This window comes from Myripristis murdjan, chromosome 23, assembly GCF_902150065.1.
Source record: "Myripristis murdjan chromosome 23, fMyrMur1.1, whole genome shotgun sequence".
Taxonomy (NCBI): Eukaryota; Metazoa; Chordata; class Actinopteri; order Holocentriformes; family Holocentridae; genus Myripristis; species Myripristis murdjan.
In genome coordinates this window covers 21101374-21124033 of record NC_044002.1, presented here as the reverse complement: position 1 = coordinate 21124033, position 22660 = coordinate 21101374, and the positions used below count along the sequence as shown (strand labels likewise).

Sequence of the window (22660 nt, the reverse complement as noted above, 5' to 3'; positions counted from 1 at the left end):
GGGAAATTTGTGATATGTTGACAAATGTTACACACAATAGACATATTCCAGAATACAGCAGAAATTATATTATTATGCTTGTGAAAGTCTTTCACAGGCATTTAAACACAAGAAATCTGAGGTTAATCCAGCATCACTGATCTGATGTTTAAATATTAATTTACTATACTATACTATAGTAATTTTAAGGCTTTTTTTTTTTTTTTTTTTTTGCTAATTTGTTTGCAATTTTTCTGGTTATCCTGTAATTTTTTTTTTTTGCATTTTTTTTTTTTTTTTTTGCAAATGTTCTGGTGATTATCTGCTAATTTGATCGCCTTTTTTGTAATTCTCCTTTTTCCTGTTTTGAACAAAATCAAGTCACTTTGACGTCGACCCAGCATCACAGATCTGACGTGTAACAAAGTCTGCAAATCAAAGAGGCATCTTCGAACAAAAAGGAAAACTTTACACTTCCCATAACACAAGCTCCTAAAGCCTTATGCCCTCCTTTATGAGCAGCAGCAGACTAATTTTAGCCAATATTTGGATGGAGTGATTGCACTAGAGGTTATGTGGGAAATTATCTGTGTTTTGTATTCTGGATGAGCTTTTCCTCTAATAAGAGAAGTGGTAGAGCATTATAAAATGACTGTAAAGTGTTGATAATGAGAGAATTTGCTCTCAGCAGACACTGCCAAGAGGACACACAGGAAGTCCAGCTGCAGGAATGTTTGTTAGACATTAAATCCAGAAATCCTGAGTGCAAATCATGCCCAGAAGACTCCCAGGGTCACTCATTTCACGGGTGAAAAGTCTGTCCGACGGGGAACCTCAGCCTGGGCTCTGCATGGCTGACACTCTCCTGTTTAACCCTCCCTGTGCTGGTGGAGCGTGGAGACGTGACTGCCGCCGCTCCTCCTACGAGCTCGGGGTGGCGCCTCTCTCCTCTCTCCTGCAAGTCACAACATCCCGCTGCGATTTGCCCTCCGCCCCCAACATCTTCCAGTGTCAGGTGGTGTCGCTGGCGGCGGCGGCGCCGGGCGGGCGGGGCTTCTGGTGCTGGCAGTGCAGCACGGCATCGTGGATGGTGGGGAAAACCATGTGGGGGGTCACGACCCCGGAGAAGAACTGTAACCTGTCCAGCTCAGCCAACAGGGATCCTGATGCAGCAAAGCAGAGACAGAGGACACATCAAAACCCTCTGCTCAAACGGACAACTCCCTGATGTTTCCATGACCTATATCACTGTAACATTTCCCTTTGACAGTTTTGTCCCTGACCAAAATTTTAAACACACTTCAGTGTCATCAAAATGTTTCAGGCTATTCTGTTTAATTCTGCGGAGGAAGTGGACATAATGTGACTAGTTAATGTTTTTTTAAGCCATGATATTTCATAACTTGTCCCAAATACGTCACTGACTGGCAACCCTATATTTTTTATTTTGTGTTAATCATTTAGATTATCTTCGGTCTTCCATAGTTTTACGCGTCAGGCTTCATTATCCCACCTTCTGCAACAGTCGTTCACTGCCATTCATTTTTGTCTGGCAAGAAAAGCTTCTTGTACATCTCAAACATCTTCTATACACATGGTTACGTAGTGCGAGAGAGAAAATAGTAAAATTCCCCTTATGTTAGGCAAAGAAATGCTTGTCAGGTATATAAAATGATGAGGACATTAATAGGACATTACAAAACAGATGACAGAATACACAATAAATAAACTGAATATTTAAGGTTACAGATAAAATAAGTCTGCCAGCAAAAGTAAATGAAAATGTTCATCCCATTATCCTGGTCTGAGTAAAAACAACCGGATCAATCTGGAAGCAATTCAGGAATCTTACAGGTTTTTCCAGCCCAGTTATTATGTTTACATTAGGGGTATAAAACTGGACCAAACATTGGACATGGCATTGGGTTTTTTTCTCCTGACTGGATAAATCAAACCAAACCAAAACCGAAATGGTGATCCATAAATAGCAATACTAGCTGAACTGTGGGTTTATTGAAGCGTTACACCCCTAACTGACATGTACTTGAGTCTAAACCAAAAGCAGGTTGAATGAAGCGGATTAAGAAGGGAATTCCCTTCTTAATAAATCTTAAATTTTACTTCGGCAATACATATTTTCAGATTCAGAAGTGTGATGAATCATGGTGTTTGAGACAGCGAAGGCCAGCAGCTGAGCTCCGGACAAACGATTACTTACTGTTGCATCCGGCTATGAACACCTGAACGTCCACGGCTGCGTACTCTTTGATGACCTGCAGAGAAAGACAAAACACGCCGTCACATCGTGTTCGGCCACAAAACACCGGTGATGAAGACATAAGAGCAGAGCCAAAACCAGTGCCGAAACTTCAAATTTAACACTTTCCTCTCATGTAAAAATGCCAAAATCTACATCCACCACTGGTTTGGAATAGACTTTTCAAAATGCCATGACTTTCCAGGTATTCCCTAAACCCCTAACTTGTGGGGACCCCGTCCGGTAAATGAGAGAAAAAGGAGGAGCGCACCGATTTGATGGCTTTGGCTCCCACGGAGTCGATGAAGCTGACAGGCGTCCAGTCCAGGATGATGGAGTGGACGGGGGAGGCGGGTTTGAGGAAAACAGCTTCCTCCAGGTCTTGCTCTTCGTGTTTGTCTGCCAGCTGGCCGTTCCTCTGCTCGTCGGCGTGGTTATAGGACAAAACCTCGTGGGTCACGCCCCGGTCCTTATCCTGCAACCAATCAAAACAGAGGAGTTACGGTAAATTGAACTGGAATCAGCCAATCACAAAGCAGATTACTTTGATTTTGATCAACAGATTAAAGGAAGAATTCACCCACACTAAAACAAAAGTATTTCCTCACTTGCCACTAGTGCAACCTGTCTTTCCAGATCGTTTCTATGTGATTGGGTGAGGTTTCCAGTCTGCTGCAATCTTCCCTGGCAAGCTGTATCTTTCCACCTCTAATTTACACTTAATGAGGGCAGACATGTACAGTTTGCTGATGCTCTTTGGCAGGAAACAGCACCCAAAGAAAGTCTTTATTTTGGATGGTTTGGGCTCCACAAACAAATCCCCATGCAGCTCTATTGTTTTGGGGTGAAGGGAGACGGATTGGAAACCTCACATAACTCACATAGAAAGTATCTAGATCCATACAATACACCAGGAGTAAGAGGGATTTTTTTTTTGGTATTTTGGGTGAAGCGATCGTTTGACTTCTGACAGGCTGAGCCAAAAGCCAGCTGCTTCAAATCAACACGAATCAGTCGAGATCACATCCCTCCTCCACCAGATCAGACGCTGGACTTTCAAACTGCCCAACCTTCAGAGGCTCTGATGACTGTGAATATGTGGCCTGTTTCAACCAGCATCAGAGACAGGAGGGACAAACGGAGCGATATCACACAACGGGAGGAAAACAGGATTTGTTAGGTGATACTTAAGGCTGCATGATATTGGAAAAAAGTGACATTGCAATCTCTTTTTTACTGCGATATATACTGTGATATGAAAAAATACATGGAAATATCACCAGATACATGCAGTGTGTTATTCATCTACACTTTGGTTTCTTGTATGCGACTCTGACATCGACAAGGACAAATGGAGAGAGAGAGCAGGTGAAACTCTATTAAGAAACAACACATCGCTGCTGTCCAATTAAAACCTTATATCTCCATAATATCAACTTCTCAGAAACTAAGGAAAACAGTCTTGTCTCTACGTGGACGACTGGGTATTTTTCAGATTATATAGCTGGTTTCATAACCCACAGAGCTTTCTGAACCCACAGAGGAGCATGTAAATACTCAAATTAAGTTCAAACAAAATGAAAATCACAACAACTGGACATATAAAGTTTTCACTGGACATCGATGATATGTTTCTTAAAGTCCCCATGAAATGACCTCAAATGACTTCAGCCTCCTGTGGTATACTACAGGAGGCTGAATATACTTTTTAATATACAGAATATTTGAAAAAGTGACATTGTTCTGCACTCGTGGGTGAAAATTAATGTTTCAGACAATAAAACCTTTGCAAACCCTTAAACATCCTCTCTCATCCACCTCATCCATTCAAATAAAATTGTGTTTCTCTCCGAAAAAGATACTGTAAGGCCTCTGCTGCTGGTGTGGACGGTTAAACTCTAAAACTCCACAAACAGACGCATTTTTTCAATTTGCCGGCAAAATGTAAGTACAGATAAATCCGGATACCGCAAGTTTTGTGTGTGTTAAGTGTTTCTTAGATTAGGACATGGACCTTTTTAGGTTTTAAGCAGCACCGGGACTAGAGCACACGGTGAACTGAGGTGCCTGTGTGTCACTAAAAACAAACCCTGTGTATCCAAAAACCCTTAAATCAGACTAAATTATGTTCTACCAGACACTTTTCTTGCAGATTAGCCATGGAAATTGAGAATCTTGCGAGTTTTCCTGTTGTATCGAGCAGCACGAGGCGTTTGAGTTAATCGCGTTGTCGATGCTGAAACTAAATGTCGTGCCGCCGTGGCGATCCTGCTTGACGGCAGACTCACCTCAACTCGCAGCTTCAGTGGAGAATCCTGACTCTGGTTTCCGTTCTTCAGTTTTTTTTGGGCTTTCCAGGCGGCTTGTAAATGTGCCGGGTCCACGCCCGTCTGTGAAGATGTTTTGGTGCAGAGGACAAGAGGTTAGTGAGCAGGTCCCTCATAAATCACCCAATCCAGTGTTTTAACTCTTGTGGAAACATTATTAATTCATCTTTAGTGTATGCGCTTATTTTAATTCATTTTTACTTTACATTTTTTGCTTTACTTTTTACTATTCCTCACTGCTTCTGTACTTATTTTACTCTACATTGTTTGGTCGGCTATTTTAATCCACATTGTGTTTCCTTTATTTCTTCATGTTTTTATTTTATTCCTGTACAGCCTTTTTTTTTAAACAGCTTTTTAACATGATAATCATTTAATCCAAGGAAGATCTGTTGAACATATGTGTTAATTTTCAGTAATATCATCCTTCTTATGCACAAAGTGAACAAATTTTCACCTGCGAGTCACCTATGGTCAGCCATAAAACAGCTCTAGTGTTTCCCGCCCCGATGAAGGCTTTCTGATGAACAACGCTGTTTTTTATGTACCAATAAAGACATGATTTTTGTTGTTGTTGTTTCTTTTTCATTATTTGGCCTCAAAGAAGAGCTGATTTTGGTCTTCATTCCCACATGACCTTTTGCATCTGTTCCTGAGATTTGAACGAGTAAATTTAGATGTGAAGACGCCCAGAAACTTTGATGTTGAGTCACATTTATAGGATTCATACTGACAGAAAATCTTCATCTAAGGATGGTTTCATGCTAACACGCTGCTGTCGTCTTGTGAAAAAGCCCTTAAATCGAACTTTTGAGACGGGGATCACATGATGCTCTGCGGACTGAGAAAACACTCCACACTTCAAAACAACAACTTCATCGTCATCAAACTAAAAAAAAACAACAAAAAAATCAAGTTGCTCTTTTTCTTTTGTTCCTGAGAGCGTGATGTTTTGAAGATAAAAGTCTTTCACTCGACAGAAAATGTTTTCTGTGTACTGTGTGTGTGTGTGTGTGCATGTGTGTGTGTGTGTGTGTGTGTGTGTGTGCTAACAAGATGGCAGTGATTTCTTTAAATCCTTTGAACATTGTGTAACTTTTTATACTGAACACCTCTATTTGATCCCTTCCATTTTTATACTTTTTTTCTAGGAATAAAAGTTTTTATAAAGGATTTTCCAATGGTCTATTATAAGGAGAACTCTACTTTTATATTTATATTTTGAATAAACACAAAGTGAACTGACTCTTAAATCAAGTGATCATCTAGAAAACAAAATACATTATCAAGATTTAGCCAGAGGCAAGAAAAAAACTTGCTTGTTCACCTCTGTATGCTCTGTCCACGTGCACATTCACATGGTCATTCATTCACACACATACACACATACACACACACACACACACACAGCGGCTGAGATTACCTTCTCCTTGAGGGCGTTCACATAAAGGTCACTGTTGGCAAAGTAGATTGACGAGTTGGAGTGGAAAATCTTAATCCCCGAACATTCGAGTGCCTGGGAACACGACACAGTCACAGGTTTTCAGACTCTCAGCCAACAGCACCGAGTGGGAGATTTGATCTGAGGTGAAAGCGTGGAAAGGTGTGTGTGTGTGTGTGTGTGTTTGAGCGTTTCCCTCAGCGACTCACCTCTTCATACTCGTCCACATCACAGTACATCCCCGTGCCTGGGACCTGTCCAAGGATCACACGTTTGGGGCTGGAAAAGACAGAAATAGATCAGAAAAAGAAAGCCTGAAGCTCACATCAGACGCAGGTCAAACATCATTTAAAATGAATTCTTGGTGTGGGTGGAGGGCCAGGTAGGAGTGGTGACGTCCTACACGCCACATGTCACCCACCTCACCTGGAGAGGCGTGTTTGTGTATTTGACCCATGTCTGGTACACAGAATTAGATCATAAAGTCACAATTTCTACATCCAGTTTGGACTGGACCGACGGTTGAAGCCGATTTTCACACTGATACTGGATACAGGAAATTTTCGTTTTGGTGCATGTTTCACTTGTTTGTTTAATTTTCAGTTCTGTTTTTATTTAATTTGTCACATAAGGCAGTAATAATAATGATGATAAGTAGAATAATTTTTATTTATATAGTACGTTTCAAGCTAAGGCATAAAGTGCTTTCGGGAGGGAGGATTTCCAGATTAAAAATACATAAATGATGTCCAGCATGACGATTTCTCCTCATGGGCGATAGTGTCTGCACCTTGCACTACTTTGTCATTTGGTTATTTGTCCAAAAAGTGCACTGGCTCAGTAAAAGAACTGTTAATGAAAGAAAATATATAAAGTATAAGATGGCACTCAGGATGAAAAAAAAACAATAGGCTGGACAGGAAACGTCAAATGATGGAGAGTTTAACGGTTCTCTGACAGTCAGAGACACTTCAGAGATTTTTCCACACTGACAACAATAAAATTAAAGTGAATAATTTTATTTTGAAATGAAATAATCAAATTTAAGGATTTTGAATATATCAGGGGAATAAATCAGCTAACAGTAGCTTTGGTAATAAAAAGCATAAGTTTCATCCATTGACCTGCATCAGTTAAACTCTGCGTCTAATAAAATGTGTTAAAACGGCAGGATGGCACCGAGCAGCGGCCAGCCGCCTGTACCTCTGTGTTCTGTAGACGACGGTGAGGATGGCGAAGGTGACGGCCACCATGAGGCCGTAATCCAGACCCAGCAGCACCGACGCCGTGAAGGCAACCAGCCAGATCGCCTGGAGGAAGAAAAACAAAACAATAAAACACATAAAACACATAAAACATACCAACATGGAGCGTTACAGTCAAGGCATCGATGAAAAGCTCAGGTTCTCAAGATGAGGGAGGCAGATGAGAGAGAATATGATTTTCTCTACAGACGACAGGGAAAGTGATACTTGTTCACTGCAAAAACGCAAAATCTTACCAAGATTATTTGTCTTATTTCAAGTCAAAAATGTCTTATTTCTAGTAAAAATATCTCATTACACTTAAAATAAGACATGATCACCTCCGAAGTAAATTGTTTTTTGATAATTTTCACTTGTTTCAAGTGAAAATTCACTTGTTTCAAGCGAAAATTTGCTTGTTTCATTGGCAAAATTTGCCAGTGGAAAAAGTGAAAATTCACTTGAAATAAGTGAAAATTAGCTAGAAACAAGAAACAAATTTTGTCAATGAAACAAGCAAATTTTCACTTGAAACAAGAGACAATTTCCTAAAAATAAGTTACTTCTGAGGTGATCATGTCTTATTTTAAGTGTAATGAGATATTTTGACCAGTAATAAGACATTTTTGACTTGAAATAAGACAAATAATCTTGGTAAGATTTTGAGTTTTTGCAGTGTTGGTGTAACTCAGGGGTTTGGGTTCCTGCGGGAGCCTCACCAGTTCGATCCTGCTGGTTCTCCACAGAGCAGGAATGTCCCGTGTCTGTTTGAACATCCCCAGCAGGTTCACCATGATGATGGCTGCCAGCGCCGTCTGCACACAAAACACAACGTCAGAGCTGGACGACTTGACAGCACAGAGTACAACCGGAAATTAAAAAAAGGCTTAGTGTGACAGAGCATGTTTGAATAGAGCAAAACAAAACAGAATAGTAACTGTATGTTGGGATGATGCCATCACTTCCTTAAAATCATTATTGTAGCCATCTCTGGTTTTCACTTTGGGTCCTGTGGGTGGGTGGAGGGGAGGGAAGGGAAAGGGATGTGGCACTCCTTGTATATATTTTCTCATTTATTTTATCTCTTTTCTTTTCTTTTTTTTTCTTTTTTTACTATCACTCAATGCTACTGATTATTACTGATGTTTTATCAGTAATATTACTGTTGTTATCTTTTTGCTATAGTATCCTTTCTTATTTTTCTGTATCACTGTTGCTACTTTTTTTTGTCTAATTAATGTCTGCCACATCTCTGTTTGTTTGTTTTCTGTTTTTATTAATTAAAGGGAAAAAACAATAAAAGAATTGATCACAAAAAAAAGAATAGTAACTGTAACGCCTGGAGCTGCTGCCCAGGAGGCTGCGTTTGAGAGGAGAGGGAGACCGTCCCGCTGCTCCCCTGGTCGGCTCAGCGGCTTCACCCACCTGAGGCAGCGTCTCGAAGACGAAGCTAATGGCCACCAGCACCAGCAGCACCACGAGGGAAGCCAGCAGCCCTGCAATCTGAACACAAACACGCGGTGATAAGATAACTGTGTCAACACTGTCTCATCAGTCTCCATTTATGTCTCCTGCATGGAGTCGTGTGTGGCTCGCGTTATCTTTATGGTTCGGCAGCAGCAGCTTAAACCCCTGAGATAAAGTCACTCCCGTCGTGAAACTGACAACCGAGCCATGTCACTGACACAGACAATTACGTTTACTCAGAGGGCGTGTGTGTGTGTGTGTGTGTGTTACCTGCGTCTTGCCTCCAGTGCTCTCCTGCACCAGGCTTCTCGACATGGAGCACGTGATGGCAAAGGTTTGGAAGAAAGAGCTGATGAAGTTACACAGGCCGAGGGCGATCAGCTCCTGTCCGCAGAGCACGAACATAAGACATAAGAAAACCAAGGCTCAAAATACAAAATAATAAATAAGTAAGTAAATAAAAGACACAAACCACTACAGTTTGCAGGGAGTCTAATATGTATTGGGGACATTCATGTTTTAAGATATCACTATCAAAAGGTTTACATTAAATGTAACCTGTAATTTACACCAGCTTTTAATTTATCTCACATCTACAAGAATACAATTATCACACTCAAGTTTTAAGGAGGAGAAGGAGTTTCTGGCATTTGTCAAACCATAAATTGATCCTATCTATAATACAGAGGGTAAGGTCAAACCTCAGTCCACAAAAAGAAAGAAAAAAAAACGTTGACCCTTAAACCTCTTAAACTCTGGTAAAAAGTATTGAGAGGTGACAGAGAGAGGTATTTTCAATCAAAGCAATCCAGAAATGGACTGAACTGATGTGTTTCAGTTTCTCCATTTTAAGACCCAGCACTCATGGGACGGGGGAGAAGCTGACTTCCAGCCCAACAAAATCAGTCGTCGAGCTGGAAGTGTTGAGAAAGCTGCGGCCTCAGTTTGTGTCCCAGAGAGTTTAATTAACCCCGTCAGGAGCTCCTCCAAAGAGCGCAACAGGTTTAGGCCATGTCGACACAAAGCCGGGTAAATCTGACAGCCGTCCACACGACACCGTACAAGCGTTTTCACACCGCGTCAGGCCGTCTTATAAAAGCCAGTCGTGCACAGGGAAATAAATGAAAACATCCCCTGTCGTGCACGTCTACGCGACTTCTGCTCGTTTTCCCCCGTCCAGGCCGGCAGATTCACATTTACACACTTCAGAGACCATCGCCATTTTTTCCATACACACTCGCTGGCCTGGTTCTGCTCGGTTTGACTCGGCATGTAAACACGGAGCGGCGGGGAATGCGTTTCCATGACAACAGAGCCTCCTGCTCAAAGGTGTGTCTTTAACAAACAAAAGTCCCACCGTTCACTTGTGGGAGCGTTGAGTCGTTTTTTTTTTTCTCATCTTTCTTCCAGCGCCCCACACAAGTCTTTTATTTAAAAAAAAAAAAAAAAAAAATCAACAAGACTAAATCTAAATGGCTGCTACACATGAACAAAATTAGTGTCATTAAGAGATTTACTGATTTTTTTACATGATTAGATTATCAACTACAGAGGAACTTCCTGTTTGTAAGCCGCTCAGAGTGATTCAGTGATTGAAATGCAAATCAGCACGGCACGGTTCGACTCAACACATTTTTAACAAACTTCTGTTTCCGTGGGCAGAAAGCACCGGATTAGTGTGGACGGAAGGCTCAAAAAAAGGAGAGAACAAGATGCATTTTCAAATTGACCAGGCTTAGTTTGGCTTAGCAGAGATTACAAGCGTATGAAATTATTCCATTAACCTCGCACAGCCAGCCGGTCTTGTGAGATCAGTTTCTCTCGACTCGTGAAACCGTTTGGCCCCAGTCGAACTGAAGGGTTAAGGGCGGACCAATCAGCATCCTCAGAAGACCTATGAGTGCGGTTTAGGTGATTCAAACACAAGAGGACCACAACGTAACAGATAAACCAAAAATCAGGCTGACGTGTCAGAGCTCTGTCGCCTCAGGTCTTAAGCAGCATATGGGAAAACATCTGAGACTCACCTGGTTGCCGTCCACGCTGTATCCGTGCTTCAGAGCAAAGATCTTGGACAGAGAGATGCTCATGGAGAAACCGACGATCGCTATGGCGAAGGCGTCCGCCACCAAATTATTTAAAAGAGAGAAGTGTGGAACTGCAGGCGGGAGGAGCCTGGAAACACAGGAGAAGACAAGAGTACGTGTTTACGCCGTTACTAATGTGATTTTTTTTAACTGAAATTATCTTGTGGAAGGAATTAAAGTAGGAATTTGTTTATTTGCCATGTTGGCGCCATGCGATCACCTGTCAGTCAAACATTATGGGCGGGACTATAATGTCTTTTTCCTTGGATTTTTTTTGTCAATGGACTTTGAGTTCCTGTAGGTGGCGCATTTTTCTTTGTCTGTTCAGTCACGGTGGCTGGTGCTGCTCATAATAATGCTGCATTCGAAGTCGGGGAATGTGTAATTTCATGAGACATACGTGTGTTTAAGCTGCAAGGACGGGAAATAATCACACTTGCTGATTCTAACAAACATCATGTTGAAAACAGCCAATATCAAGTGTGCTTGTATGCTGATTGATTTAAAAACAAACCATGCTGTTCAAGTTGTGAACTGGGAGTTGATAAAAAGTGAAAATCCTGAACTACCCGGATCTGATCTAAAACGTGTCACTTCCTGTGCATCAAATGATTTGAAATGCGTCCAGGAAATGATTCATGGATTTGAAGGTTAATGCTTTGTGGCGTGTGAAGTCCGCTTCCCTACCCCGATGGTATCTTCCCGACCACGTCCACCCTGTAGTCCTGGGACAGCCGGAGGCCGTAGGAGATCCCCGTGGACACGATGACCACGATGATCTCTCCGGGGATGGGCACAGGCAGCTTCTTCTTGAAGCGCTCGTTCATGGATTTGATGCCGTACAGGAAGACGATGCACACCAGGCCCATGATGAGGGTGGTGACGTTGGTGTCGGTGATGTGGCTGAGCACGGCCTGGACGCTCTGAGGGGGGGCCGGGGAAAAATACATGTTCAAAAACAGAGGAAGAGGAGAGGAAATCCCTGCAAGTCAGCAGTAACGAGAACAAAGATTTAACTGCTGCCTCTAAGCACAAAAAAAAAAAAAAAAAAAAAAATTGCTGGAATTTCCTCTTCCCCATTGTTTCCTGCCTATTCAAGGTATTCTGCCCTCAAATACACTGGAGGAGGATGTGAAATGAAAAAATAATCCTCCTCTGATACATGTTTAGAAACAAATTATGATCTGATTTTAGAAGACAGCATAATCAGACAAGTAATTTTTATTAATGTATAATTCTAGTTCACATACTAGAATAGCACATTATAGAACAAAACACATGTAACCGAAGAAAACATTAATTTATGTTTATTGTTATTTTATTTTCTATTTATTCCTCCTCTTCTTCCCTTCCTCCCTGGCACCTTCACACACACCTACCCACACACACACCCACACACACACACCCATATTCATATCAAAACCCCAAAGGTCATCATGACTCACAAAAATGGCGGAGAGCGGCCCGCTGAAGCGCCGGGTCTTCACGCCCAGCAGGTATTTGAGCTGCGAGATGAAGACGTGCACCGCGGCCGCCGTGGTGAAGCCGCGCACCAGCGGCTCGGTGAGGTAGATCGCCACGAAGCCGAACCTGAGCAGACCCAGGACAAACTGGAAAGAAAGAAAGAAAGAAAGAAAGAAAGAAAGAAAGGATTTAAGGGAGAACTCCAACTTCCCACCTGGCTGTAAACACACCAGAGCACCTGCAGATCAGTGTGTGCCATGACAAAATAACTTTTCAGCTCTGATTTAAGGCAGAATGCCCACTGTGATGAATTACCCATCTCAACTAAGGTTCAAATCTATGCACGTTAATTTTTATCCTCTAGTGAGATAAAACAGAAACGCATGACGTCGGGAGGCGGAGACACTCACACATCTAAATCTGAGTAAGAGCAGTGTACTTTGGGAAATGGTTGGTAGTGATGTAAAGTGTTCTTGCAACATAGATTTAAAAAACCAGGAACTGACCTTTAAAAACAGACTACCTTACATAAAATTACAGTGCGGGTACATCAACAGATCCAGGTTTCAACCTGCAGAGGCCCTGCGGCGCTGACTACACTGTAATTTTGGAGCGTGAGAAAGTCGTATCGCTTTCCTGAGTCCGGCTAACCAAAACATCCCCTCCGCAGGGGCTCGGGGTTGATAAAACACTGAAACACACACACACACACACGGTGATCCACCAAGTCAAACTATGCCGATAGTAGGGGGTGTAACGCTTCCCCAAAACCACAGTTCAGTTCAGATCTCAATTTTTGTTTTTGCTTTTTTTTGGGGGGGTAGATGAATAAGAAAATCAACATTTTTATTGCGAATTTTACATGTGAAAGAGCGATATCTTTCCAAACAAAACCTGTTTAATGCATCAAGTGCCATATAACATTCATGTATTATCAGATTATGGTTAGAATTAGTGTGTAGGCTCATTTATGCTCAAGATTAAACAGATCCAGATGCAGATCCTCGTCCCTCGTTAAACAGAGCAACATGTTTGATTCACTTCAACAAGGAAATGGTCGGTACTGCGGGAAAATTTCAGAATCGTTATATTTTTCATGGGTTTCGGGCATCAGTCAGTGAAGGGGACAGCCAGTGATTAAGGAAAGTGAATAAAACAGCGAGAGAAGAGACGCTCAGCTGAAGTCAGCGCCCGGCGGTCGCAGGCGCTTCAGGTCCAAAAGTTTAGACAATTTCTGCCGTGTTCTCGACTCGGCCTGCCTCTTCTCCTCCATCCCACTAACAACTGGCTGTCAAATCACCGGTTTGCGTCACAGCACTTATCGTCTGAGCGCTCCACAGCGTACAGCAGCGGTGATCAGTCCCTCCTCTCTGCTTTAAGGTGAGGTCATCAGTGAAACCACCTGGAGGAGTTTTTGGTTGGAATGAAAACCTGCAGCCTCTTGGCCCTCCATGGCACCAGTTTGACACAGAGATGCAAGATGTTTATGTTTCGGTCTCGGTTTCAGAAACATCACACCCCTAACCAGCGAGAGGTAAAAAGCCGGGCGGCGTGTCGCCTTCCCCCCCCAGCTGCAGACTGACCTGGATGATTCCCACCAGAGTTGTGAGCACCACGGCCAGCTGCACCCTCGCGGCGTCACGCGTCTCCACGTCCAGGACGGCGGACATGTTGGTGCCGTTGGCGGGCTGCATGTAGAACATGGAGTCCGGAGCCTCCCGCACCACCACGCCCCCGATCATCAGGCTGATCACGGCGAAGGTGCCTGCACAGAGAGAAACATCCACATGGTTTATGTGAGGAGAGTGTTAGTGGACACTGAACTTCTTTGATTGAACATGATGGCAAAAACAGAATTCTCACTCCACCAACGCCCTTTATTTAAAAACTTTGTGTAGGCAAGAAAACAGAAACTTTGCTTTCTGCTTGAATGTCGCCTGCCTGTTGAAACAGTGAGACTCAAAGCAGCCCAACAAACTACTGATTTCAGATTAGAGGAAGTGTATGAACCATCCAGGAAAGGCAGTGGTGGCTTGTGTGCTCTCGTACTGATTTACACCTCTGTAAACAAAACCGCAGCTTCAATGGCTTCAGTATATTTGCCCGAGTACTGTGTGGAGAAATGCTTGACTTATAATCAAAGGTTTCTGTCTCGTTTCAGGCTGAACCTGAAAAAAAACACACAAACAGACAAACAAAGTGTTGTAAAAACATAAACCCTGTCATAAATCATGTCTGGGTTAGCTCTGTAAAAAGTCAGTAAAGTGACATTCAGGTTTCTAGTCTTTCCGCCTGTGAGCCGGGGTTCATTAATAATCACTTTAATAACTCCAGTGTAACCTTAACATGGTGATTAATTTCACTATCTAAGACTGTCGGCTTAAAAAAACATATTCATCACACCCTCATGTCCGGTATCGCAGCTGTCAGGGGTGACTGTGAAGCATGTACCTCTGCAGTGTGTGTGTGTGTGTGTGTGTGAGAGAGTGTGTGTAGCCTCTTCAACATGTGCCTTCAGAGTCATGAGGCCGTCTCGCCCGGCTCTTGAACAGAAGCCCAGATATTTGTCCTCTCTCTCTCTCTCTCTCTCTCTCTCTCTCTCTCTTTCTCCTGCCAGACGCTGATAAATCGTCGATTCGCTGTGAGGCCGAGGATGTTTCACCGCGCATCCGGACGCTCCAGCTCCCGTGTTCGATCCTCAGCTTTCGACTCGGTTTGTAAAAGACCAAAAAGGTTTGGCTTTATGGTATCCATTTGTCAGAGGGATGCAAAGGTTACCGCTGACATCTGAGACGACATGGAGCTCCCTCTAGGAAGAGGAGTGGCCTGTGCCCGGCAGGAGGGGCGCTGTAATTAAAATCTCACGATCCCGACGCTAACACCAAGTCAGCAGCACGTTCAAGCGAAAACACGTCATCATGACATGCCAAAGATGATTTAAACTCGCCAAAATCCACTGTTATTATTATTATTATTGATATTCTGCAACACATTGTGGATGGGAGTGCAGTGTGTGAAGGTTCACACTGAGAGGTAAAAGTCAGACCGCTGGCTGTCTGGCAATCTGAGCCGAGCAGTGTGAGCCTGGCACCGAGCGTGGAAAACAACCTGGCCACGGAAAGGTCATCGGCTGTCTGATTTAAAGACAAGCTGGTTAATGTCTGTCCCACTGTAAATCAATGGTGGACAGGCTGGGGAAGTCACAGGGGTTCGGGCACTTTAGACTGGCTTCTCCAAAGGCCCCTTTCCCAGTGATTTTCTGCCTGCTGGTGGTCAAATGTCACCCAGGTGATCCGTTCTCTGCCTGTTTGTTGTTTATTCTCTTGTAATATTAATGCTATTCTCATCTTGTTTTGTTTAAGTGCTTTTATTTAAATTGATCAGTGCTAATAATTGTTTCTTATGCTCCTGGCAGGAACTGGAAAGGGCTTCTCCCACGACTTGGCTTTGGGTTTTTTGAGTTTTTTTGCCCGCTTTGAGGGTTTAGGGTTTAGGGTTTTTTTTTATTTATTTATTTTTTTTTTTTTAAATCAGCTGTAGGCCTGTAAAGCCCCTTGAGAGTGTAACTGTGATTAAAGGCTCTGAATAAACATGAGATTGTACCAGAAGCAAACAGAAGAAAGAATGCTTCCACATCACCTTAATAATAAGTTGTGATTCTCTACTTCAGCAACAGTTTGAAGATTTATCCTGCCTCGAAACTGCAGCTATTTAATAAAACTTTAGGCCACTGCAGCTTCTGTTTAGCAGGATAGGTAGGATTCACATTTACCACCACGTAGTGTTTTCTGTAAATTCAGTCAGGATTGGAATGCATTAAAATGGAAAAAATTGGTTTACAAACAATGAAAATGATTTGTTAAAATTGTTTACACATATTATTTTGGAAGAAAAAAAAGGAAATAGCCACAGGCACATGCAAAAAAAAAAAAGTTAATTAGTTTACTGATTTCACCTCATTGCTTTACATCCTAAAATGACAGTGATATGGTCAACTTGTAATTACAGATGCAAGCTCTTTAAAAGATTTCATACAGATTAGTTACTGTAAGGTGATTAATAAAAATGGAACTTTACTTTGTAACGGGGAAAAGCAATGCGATTCATGTTGAAACAACTAGTCGCTTAATTGATTAGCCGATAAACAAAATTATAATCTCAATAAGTTTATTCTTAGTCATTTTAAAAGTAGAGCAGTAGTAATGGTGGCAGTAGTACTTCATTAAGATCACTTTTTTTTCTTATGTTAATAAATTTCGCCTGTAAGGTGACCTTGTTTGTCCAGAAAGGCTTTGATTATCATTATCATCATTATCATTATCATTATTATTTACAAGGCTGCCAAGCAATTGAATAGTCAATTAATCAAAATAATAATGAATACATTAATTGAGAATGAAAATAAGGATTTGCAGCCCTAAATGGAATCTAATGCTGTACGTTACCCTCAGCCCTGGTTACAACATTACTGAGTGGATCTGTACCAGCGTGTAAATGGTCTTTTTCAGGTGTCTCTCAGCTGTTCTTGGTTATTATCCGTGAACCCCAGTGACATTATTTTCTTTGAGAGATTTGTGTGTCAGCCTCCAAAATGTTTTTTTTTTTCAGGTTCATGTCTCACCTATCGATATGTGTCTGGAGGTGCCGAAGAAGGTGTAGAGCAGGACGGGGTAGAAAGACGAGTAGAGGCCATAAACCGGAGGGATCGCAGCCAGCATGGCATAGGCCAGACCTGGAGAGAGAGAGAGAGAGAGACAGAAAGAGAGAGAGAGACAGAGAGAGAGAGAGAGACAGTCAGCTCTCCTGGGTGAAGGAACCACAGCTCCTCTAGCAGCCAAAAATGTCTCTGCCTGCCAGGATCATCATTAACTGCCTTACCTTAACTAACTCTAAACTGATTAACTGTGTTAAACTGTACGATTATAGAAATGTATATAATCTATGTAAAACAGATATTAGAACTGTATTAACTGTTCTTGTGAAATACTTCGTCATAATTGTTCATACCAACAAAGCAGAACTGAATTGAATTGAAAATTGAATTGAGAGAGAGAGACAGAGAGAGTGAGAAGGAGACAGAAAGAGAGAGAGTGAGACAGAGAGAGGGAAAGGCAGAGATAGAGGGAGAGAGAGGGGTAAAAGGAGAGAGCAAGACAGAGACAGACAGATAGAGAGGAGAGAGACAGAGAGAAAAAGAGAGACAGAAAGAGAGACAGAGACAGACAGACAGAGAGTGAGACAGAGAGACAGAGAGAGAGAGACAGAGACAGGAGGAGGGGTGTGGGTTAAGTAAACTCCAGTCTCAGAAGCCGAGTGATTGCATCACCAAGTCGAGCTACAGGGACACAAAAACAAACACGCAGCGTGAAAACCAAAACAAACGTCAGGAGTCAGCAGCTCTCCACGTTTAAAGGAACAATTCACCCAAAACACAACAGCATATATTTTCCCATTTATCCCTAATGCAGTCGATCCATCCAGATAGTTTCTGTGTGATTTGGTGAGGTTTCCAGTCTGTCTCCCTTCACTCCAATACAATGAACCGCGACCGCTCCTTCAATAAACAACGACACAGATACTCGACCTAATCCACGGCCCTCGACGAAAACACACAGAAACCAGGGACGCTGGATGGATATTACAAACTCCGCCGTAAGGCCACGCTGCACTGACCTTGGGGGAGCTGCACGACGCCTGTGCTGAGGCCTGAAACCACGTCGTGAAACAGCCACTTTTTCACCGGATAGGACGGCAGCCATGTCAGGATGGGCAGGGAGCTCAGGAGCACCGCCTTGGCTCTCTTTGACGAACACCTGCGGAGGGAGACAGGAAGGACAGGGAGCCGCGATTTGCCATGTTAGTCTCATGGTAATAAATTTATAATGTAAAAGAACAGTCAATAAGCAATAAATGATATTTCCTCTGGTGTAAACTATCCATCCGGGTAGTTTCTGTGTGATGTGTGGAGGTTTCCAGCATCCAGCCTGTTACTTAAACTCTTTACCACCAAGGGCTGTGGTTTATGACCGGTATCTGTGTCACTGTTTTTCAATATTGAATCATTCACATGGAAATTTTTGACGGTTTGCACTTCCCAAAACAAAACCCATGTAGCTCCACGGTATTAAGGTGAAGGGAGGCAGACTGGAAACCTCACCAAATCACACAGAAACTATCTAAATGATAGACTGCACTTGTGATAAGTAGGAAAATTCATGCTGTTGTATTTTGGGCGAACTTAAAAACAAACATTCTCAAGCCAAAAAACACAAATGATAACACAATTTTACTTTTCCAGTATTTTGCCTGATGAAATGTTTCCTGTTCTATTAGAGTTCAGCTCCAAACACTTAAGTGAATATTCAACCAAGTTACTTCAAAAACCTACCAACATTTCCCAGCCTTTTGACACTAAATTGGTGTTTTCCAGAGGAATAAAGAATCGAATCAGAAATTTCAGAAGTTTCAGCTCATGTCACGAGGGAGATCATTTTCACACCACTGCTGCTGCTTGTAGTGTTTTATCTTCCATTTTTAAAGCATTTTTGACCATATCATCTATTTAACTGTGTTGCCATGGCTGATTTATATAACAGACACATCAATTTGGTGGCAGGAAGAGGGATACTGACCAATTTGTATGTGAGTAAAAGCAGAGAGATCATTTCATATCCTCAATCACATTTTGCCCAGTCACTTCTGCATAAGCTAGACGCTAAAAATCGAACATTTTAAGATTTTTTTCTCTCTATAATTCTTAGCGTAAACTTCTGCCAGCTCTGTCAAATCTTTAATCCCAGTTACAACACTGCAGAGCAGAGTTATCACACATTTCAGCACACCCACACACACACACACAGACCACTGCAGAAGTACACAAGATTATCTGGCCGTTTTTCCACTTGTACGTGCGAGGGGGAACAAGGTATTGAAAAGGTGACATTTTTTTTCAACCAGTCGTCCAAAATGACAGAACACACCTTTAAGTCAACAATGGCAATCTGCACTTGGAGCCCGCAGTCATTGTCATTTCTCTTGCAAATACAGAGCCGAACGTTTCATCACTGTGTCACTGTTCAAACTCAAATAAACCCCAGAGGAAACAGAGACAATGCCCTCCAAACAGGTGAAAAATCCCTTACATATATTTAGACGTTCGTTGTGAAAATGTGAATCATTTTCTTTGCTGAATCCTGGTGTCTAACAGGGTGAGGAACCACATAAAATAACGTTTTTTTTAGCCTATTTTTGAATGCTTTATCACTTTTTTCCTCATGACTACAAGCCTCTTTTTTCCAGCGAGCACCACCGTCTAAAAAACACTAAAGAACCTTTAAAACTCACTGCATGCCACAAAATCTCTCTCGGGATATTACAAGCCCCGTAAGGAAAATCTAATATTTTATCAGTCCTTCCAAGAGTTTGTTTGTTTGTTTGTTTGTTTGCACAGGGATTCAACGCCACGCTCAAGGACATTTCAACAGGGCTTGAACCTGCATCGTGCACCTATACAAGCCAAACTCGAGAGTCTGCATGTCTGATTAGATTCAGGTTTAACAGTGTGTGTGCGCGTGTGTGTGTGTGTGTGTGTGTGTGTGTGTGTGTTTGTGCTTACTGCAGCTGCTGGGCCAGCCTCTGTCTTGGCGTGAGCGAGGTCTTCTCCCTGCGGTGGAGCAGCTGCGACCGGACGAAGGCTTCGTCGAACACGGGACGCTCCACGTGGTACAGCAGCGGCGCCTCGGCGTCCTCTCGGCCCGCCGTCTCAGGATCCATCAGGGAGGCGGGACGGCTGGACAAAAATAAACGTGGCGATTATAGCTTTTGCAGTGTGTTTTATCGCCTCTTGTTCTATTCACCTGCAATAGAGCTACATCTTTTTTTAAACTGATGTATGCCAAACATGGTCCTTTATATGAATCAATGTAATAAACACAACTAATATTCAGGTTGATTTGTGTTACTTACTTCTCCAGCTCGTTCATCTCAGGCTCATCCCTTCTTTCTTCTTTCTGTCTTTTTTTCTCTCTGCACTTCCTTTTTCTGCTTAGAGGGAAAGAGGAACTACATTAGATTATGCTCATCCTGCATGAACCGACAGTTGAAATGAATGGAAGTGATGATAACCTGCCCTGTGTGTGTTCGTGTGTGTGTGTGTGTGTGTGTGTGCGTCTGCATTTTTGCGCCGATAACTGCCAGCTTGGGCTGTACGTGTCATCTGATTGTAACCCTGAGGCCAAATATTTGCTCACTGGCCAAACCTGATGTACATGTACATGTGCGTATGCGTAATATCTTCTGCTCCGGCCAAGTTTGCTGTCGAAAACCATGTGGGGTAAAGGTTATTTTTGGTTTTTTTGGTTCTTTTACGGGTCAGAGGGTCGAAGCCCGGGACAGCGAAAACCAACACATAAGGGCCTTAAAACACACACACACACAAATCACACAGTGGAGGTACACACCATGTTCTTATTGGTATTATCTGCAAATATGAAACCATAAAAGTAGTGAGAACTCAACACATTATATCCAAGTGCTCTGCCTTAATAAGCAGGTAATAACAAAGTGGAAAGTAGAAAAGACAGAAATCAACAACACAAACTGTAGTAATATTCATATAATATTGCTGTATGGGTTCAAAGTGTGTGTGTGCCACCCAACAGTGAGGTTATGACAGCATTACACCCTCTATGACATTATTATAATATTCCTATAATATTCCCACAGGGTATAATGTCTTTATATTGAACAGTAAATCATGGTGTGGCGTTGCATAATGAGCCTGCCTCAGACGTGTTAAAACACATACCCTGACAGTAAGAGAGAAACCATGAGTCACACCCTCATGCTGCCGCTTTTTGCCGTTTATTGAAATAGACGACTTAGATTTTGTGGTTTTATTTTGTTAAGTTTTAGGGGAAATGAGCTTATCGGGGATACTAAGAAAGTCTCCGTTCGCGTAATGGCACAGCCTCCGAGGTTATTCGTGTTATCTGACAATATACAGGTATATAACAAGTGGTGAAATTTTAATTTAGAGGCATAAATGGACATTTCTGGCAGCGCCGGTGGGGTTACAGGTACTGACCTAGCCGTGTCACAACAGCGGCTTTCTCACTGAGGGAATCTGAGAAATTCAACGCAAAAACTTATAATTAAATCTTCGTCCGCTCACCTGTTTCCTTTGTCCGCCTCCAGCCGGGATGCTGCTCACAAAATTAGTATTTCATCAGAGTCCGGCCGCTTCTGTTAAACTTTAACGTGACTGTCGTCCTCCGGCTGCTTCGACAGCGGCGGATAAGAGGGACGCACACAGCTGCCAAGATCGTCTATGTTCCTCAAGAGGAGTCACTACGGAGTCCGCAAAAAAAAAAAAAAATTATTTATTTGTTTATTGTTAAAGATAAAGACGTTGTTTACAAACTAACACAAAGCACAGCAAGAGAAACACGGCAAAAATAAAATCACCTAATAAAAAACTACATATAAAAAATTAAATAAAAATGCAAGTGTATTACAATAAACTCATCCGAAGACATTGCACAAATTAATTGTTTTTATAGCTTTTTTGTTTTGTGAGGAAGAAATTGTTGATGGTATTATTCCATGTCCTTTATGAGCACAAAGATTTTTTTTTTGTAAATTTACATTTGTGAATATAGAATTTGACAAGAAGTTAAAAAAAAAAAAAAAAACAAGCATCATCATCTTTTTTACTGTAAACATATAATGTTTCTACAGAGACGAGTGAAACCTGAGAAAATGTTGCTAACTATAAGAAGTGTCACAGCCGCCCTGCTACTGTGGTGCAACTGGCCAATCAGGACGTTTACAATTTAACCACGTTGAATTATAGTTTCACTTTTATATTTGTCATTCAGACAGCAGTTATATCTATGACAGTGTATTACGGCCACTGTAGGGACCACGTTGAATTATAGTTTCACTTTTATATTTGTCAGCGAGACAGCAGTTATATCTGTGACAGTGTATTACGGCCACTGATATATATTCTGAGAAAAAAAAACTCAGAGGAAAAAATTCTACATAAAAGTTACGACTTTTTGAGAAAAAAGATTAACATGGTCACTTTACTCACAAATTTACAAGGAAAAAAACTCTGAAATGATTAATAAAGTCACAAATTCAAAAATATTGTCCCGTTAATAGAACTATTGAACTTCACTAGGCTATATAAGCAGAGGAATTTGACAAAGTTAAATTTATATTAACATCTTGCAGGGGAAAAATGTACATATACACATTAACAAAATGTAAATTGCATTTTTAATTTGTGCGCAATTTGGTCTAAACTTTAGTCAGTTTAATTAAATTCTGTCATCAAGCCATAACGGAGCTCACTATCCCATCAATGCTGCTAGGAAGACAGCAGACTC

At 41.9% G+C, this 22660-nt stretch overlaps 1 protein-coding gene across 2 annotated transcripts; it reads right to left on the bottom strand.

Annotated features, from left to right (window-relative positions):
- Positions 1–263: 263 nt before the first annotated feature.
- Positions 264–21582, bottom strand: slc26a5 (solute carrier family 26 member 5). 2 transcript variants are annotated; one of them, XM_030045593.1, is made up of 19 exons: positions 21439–21582; positions 20232–20309; positions 19882–20055; positions 17940–18079; positions 16888–16998; positions 13850–14031; positions 12248–12412; positions 11490–11725; positions 10743–10890; positions 8986–9099; positions 8674–8751; positions 7968–8063; positions 7208–7314; positions 6214–6283; positions 5987–6079; positions 4525–4626; positions 2508–2711; positions 2198–2252; positions 264–1142 (listed from the first exon to the last, which is right to left on the bottom strand). In XM_030045593.1, the coding sequence occupies exons 2-19, from the start codon at positions 20246–20248 to the stop codon at positions 991–993; spliced, it is 2244 nt and encodes a 747-aa protein (XP_029901453.1). In that variant the 5' UTR covers positions 20249–20309; positions 21439–21582; the 3' UTR covers positions 264–990. The 2 variants fall into 2 exon arrangements, with proteins under 2 accessions (XP_029901453.1, XP_029901454.1); XM_030045594.1 differs by having other exon boundaries at positions 20232–20306; positions 21439–21548.
- Positions 21583–22660: the final 1078 nt, after the last annotated feature.

Bases quoted from the DNA above. Each gene is read 5' to 3' on its own strand.
- slc26a5 (XM_030045593.1), bottom strand. The intron at 8,752-8,985 runs GTAACACACACA...GTTTGTGTTCAG, and splicing joins GCACTGGAGGCAAGACGCAG to ATTGCAGGGCTGCTGGCTTC. The intron at 2,253-2,507 runs GTGCGCTCCTCC...CTTTCTCTGCAG, and splicing joins GAGCCAAAGCCATCAAATCG to GTCATCAAAGAGTACGCAGC.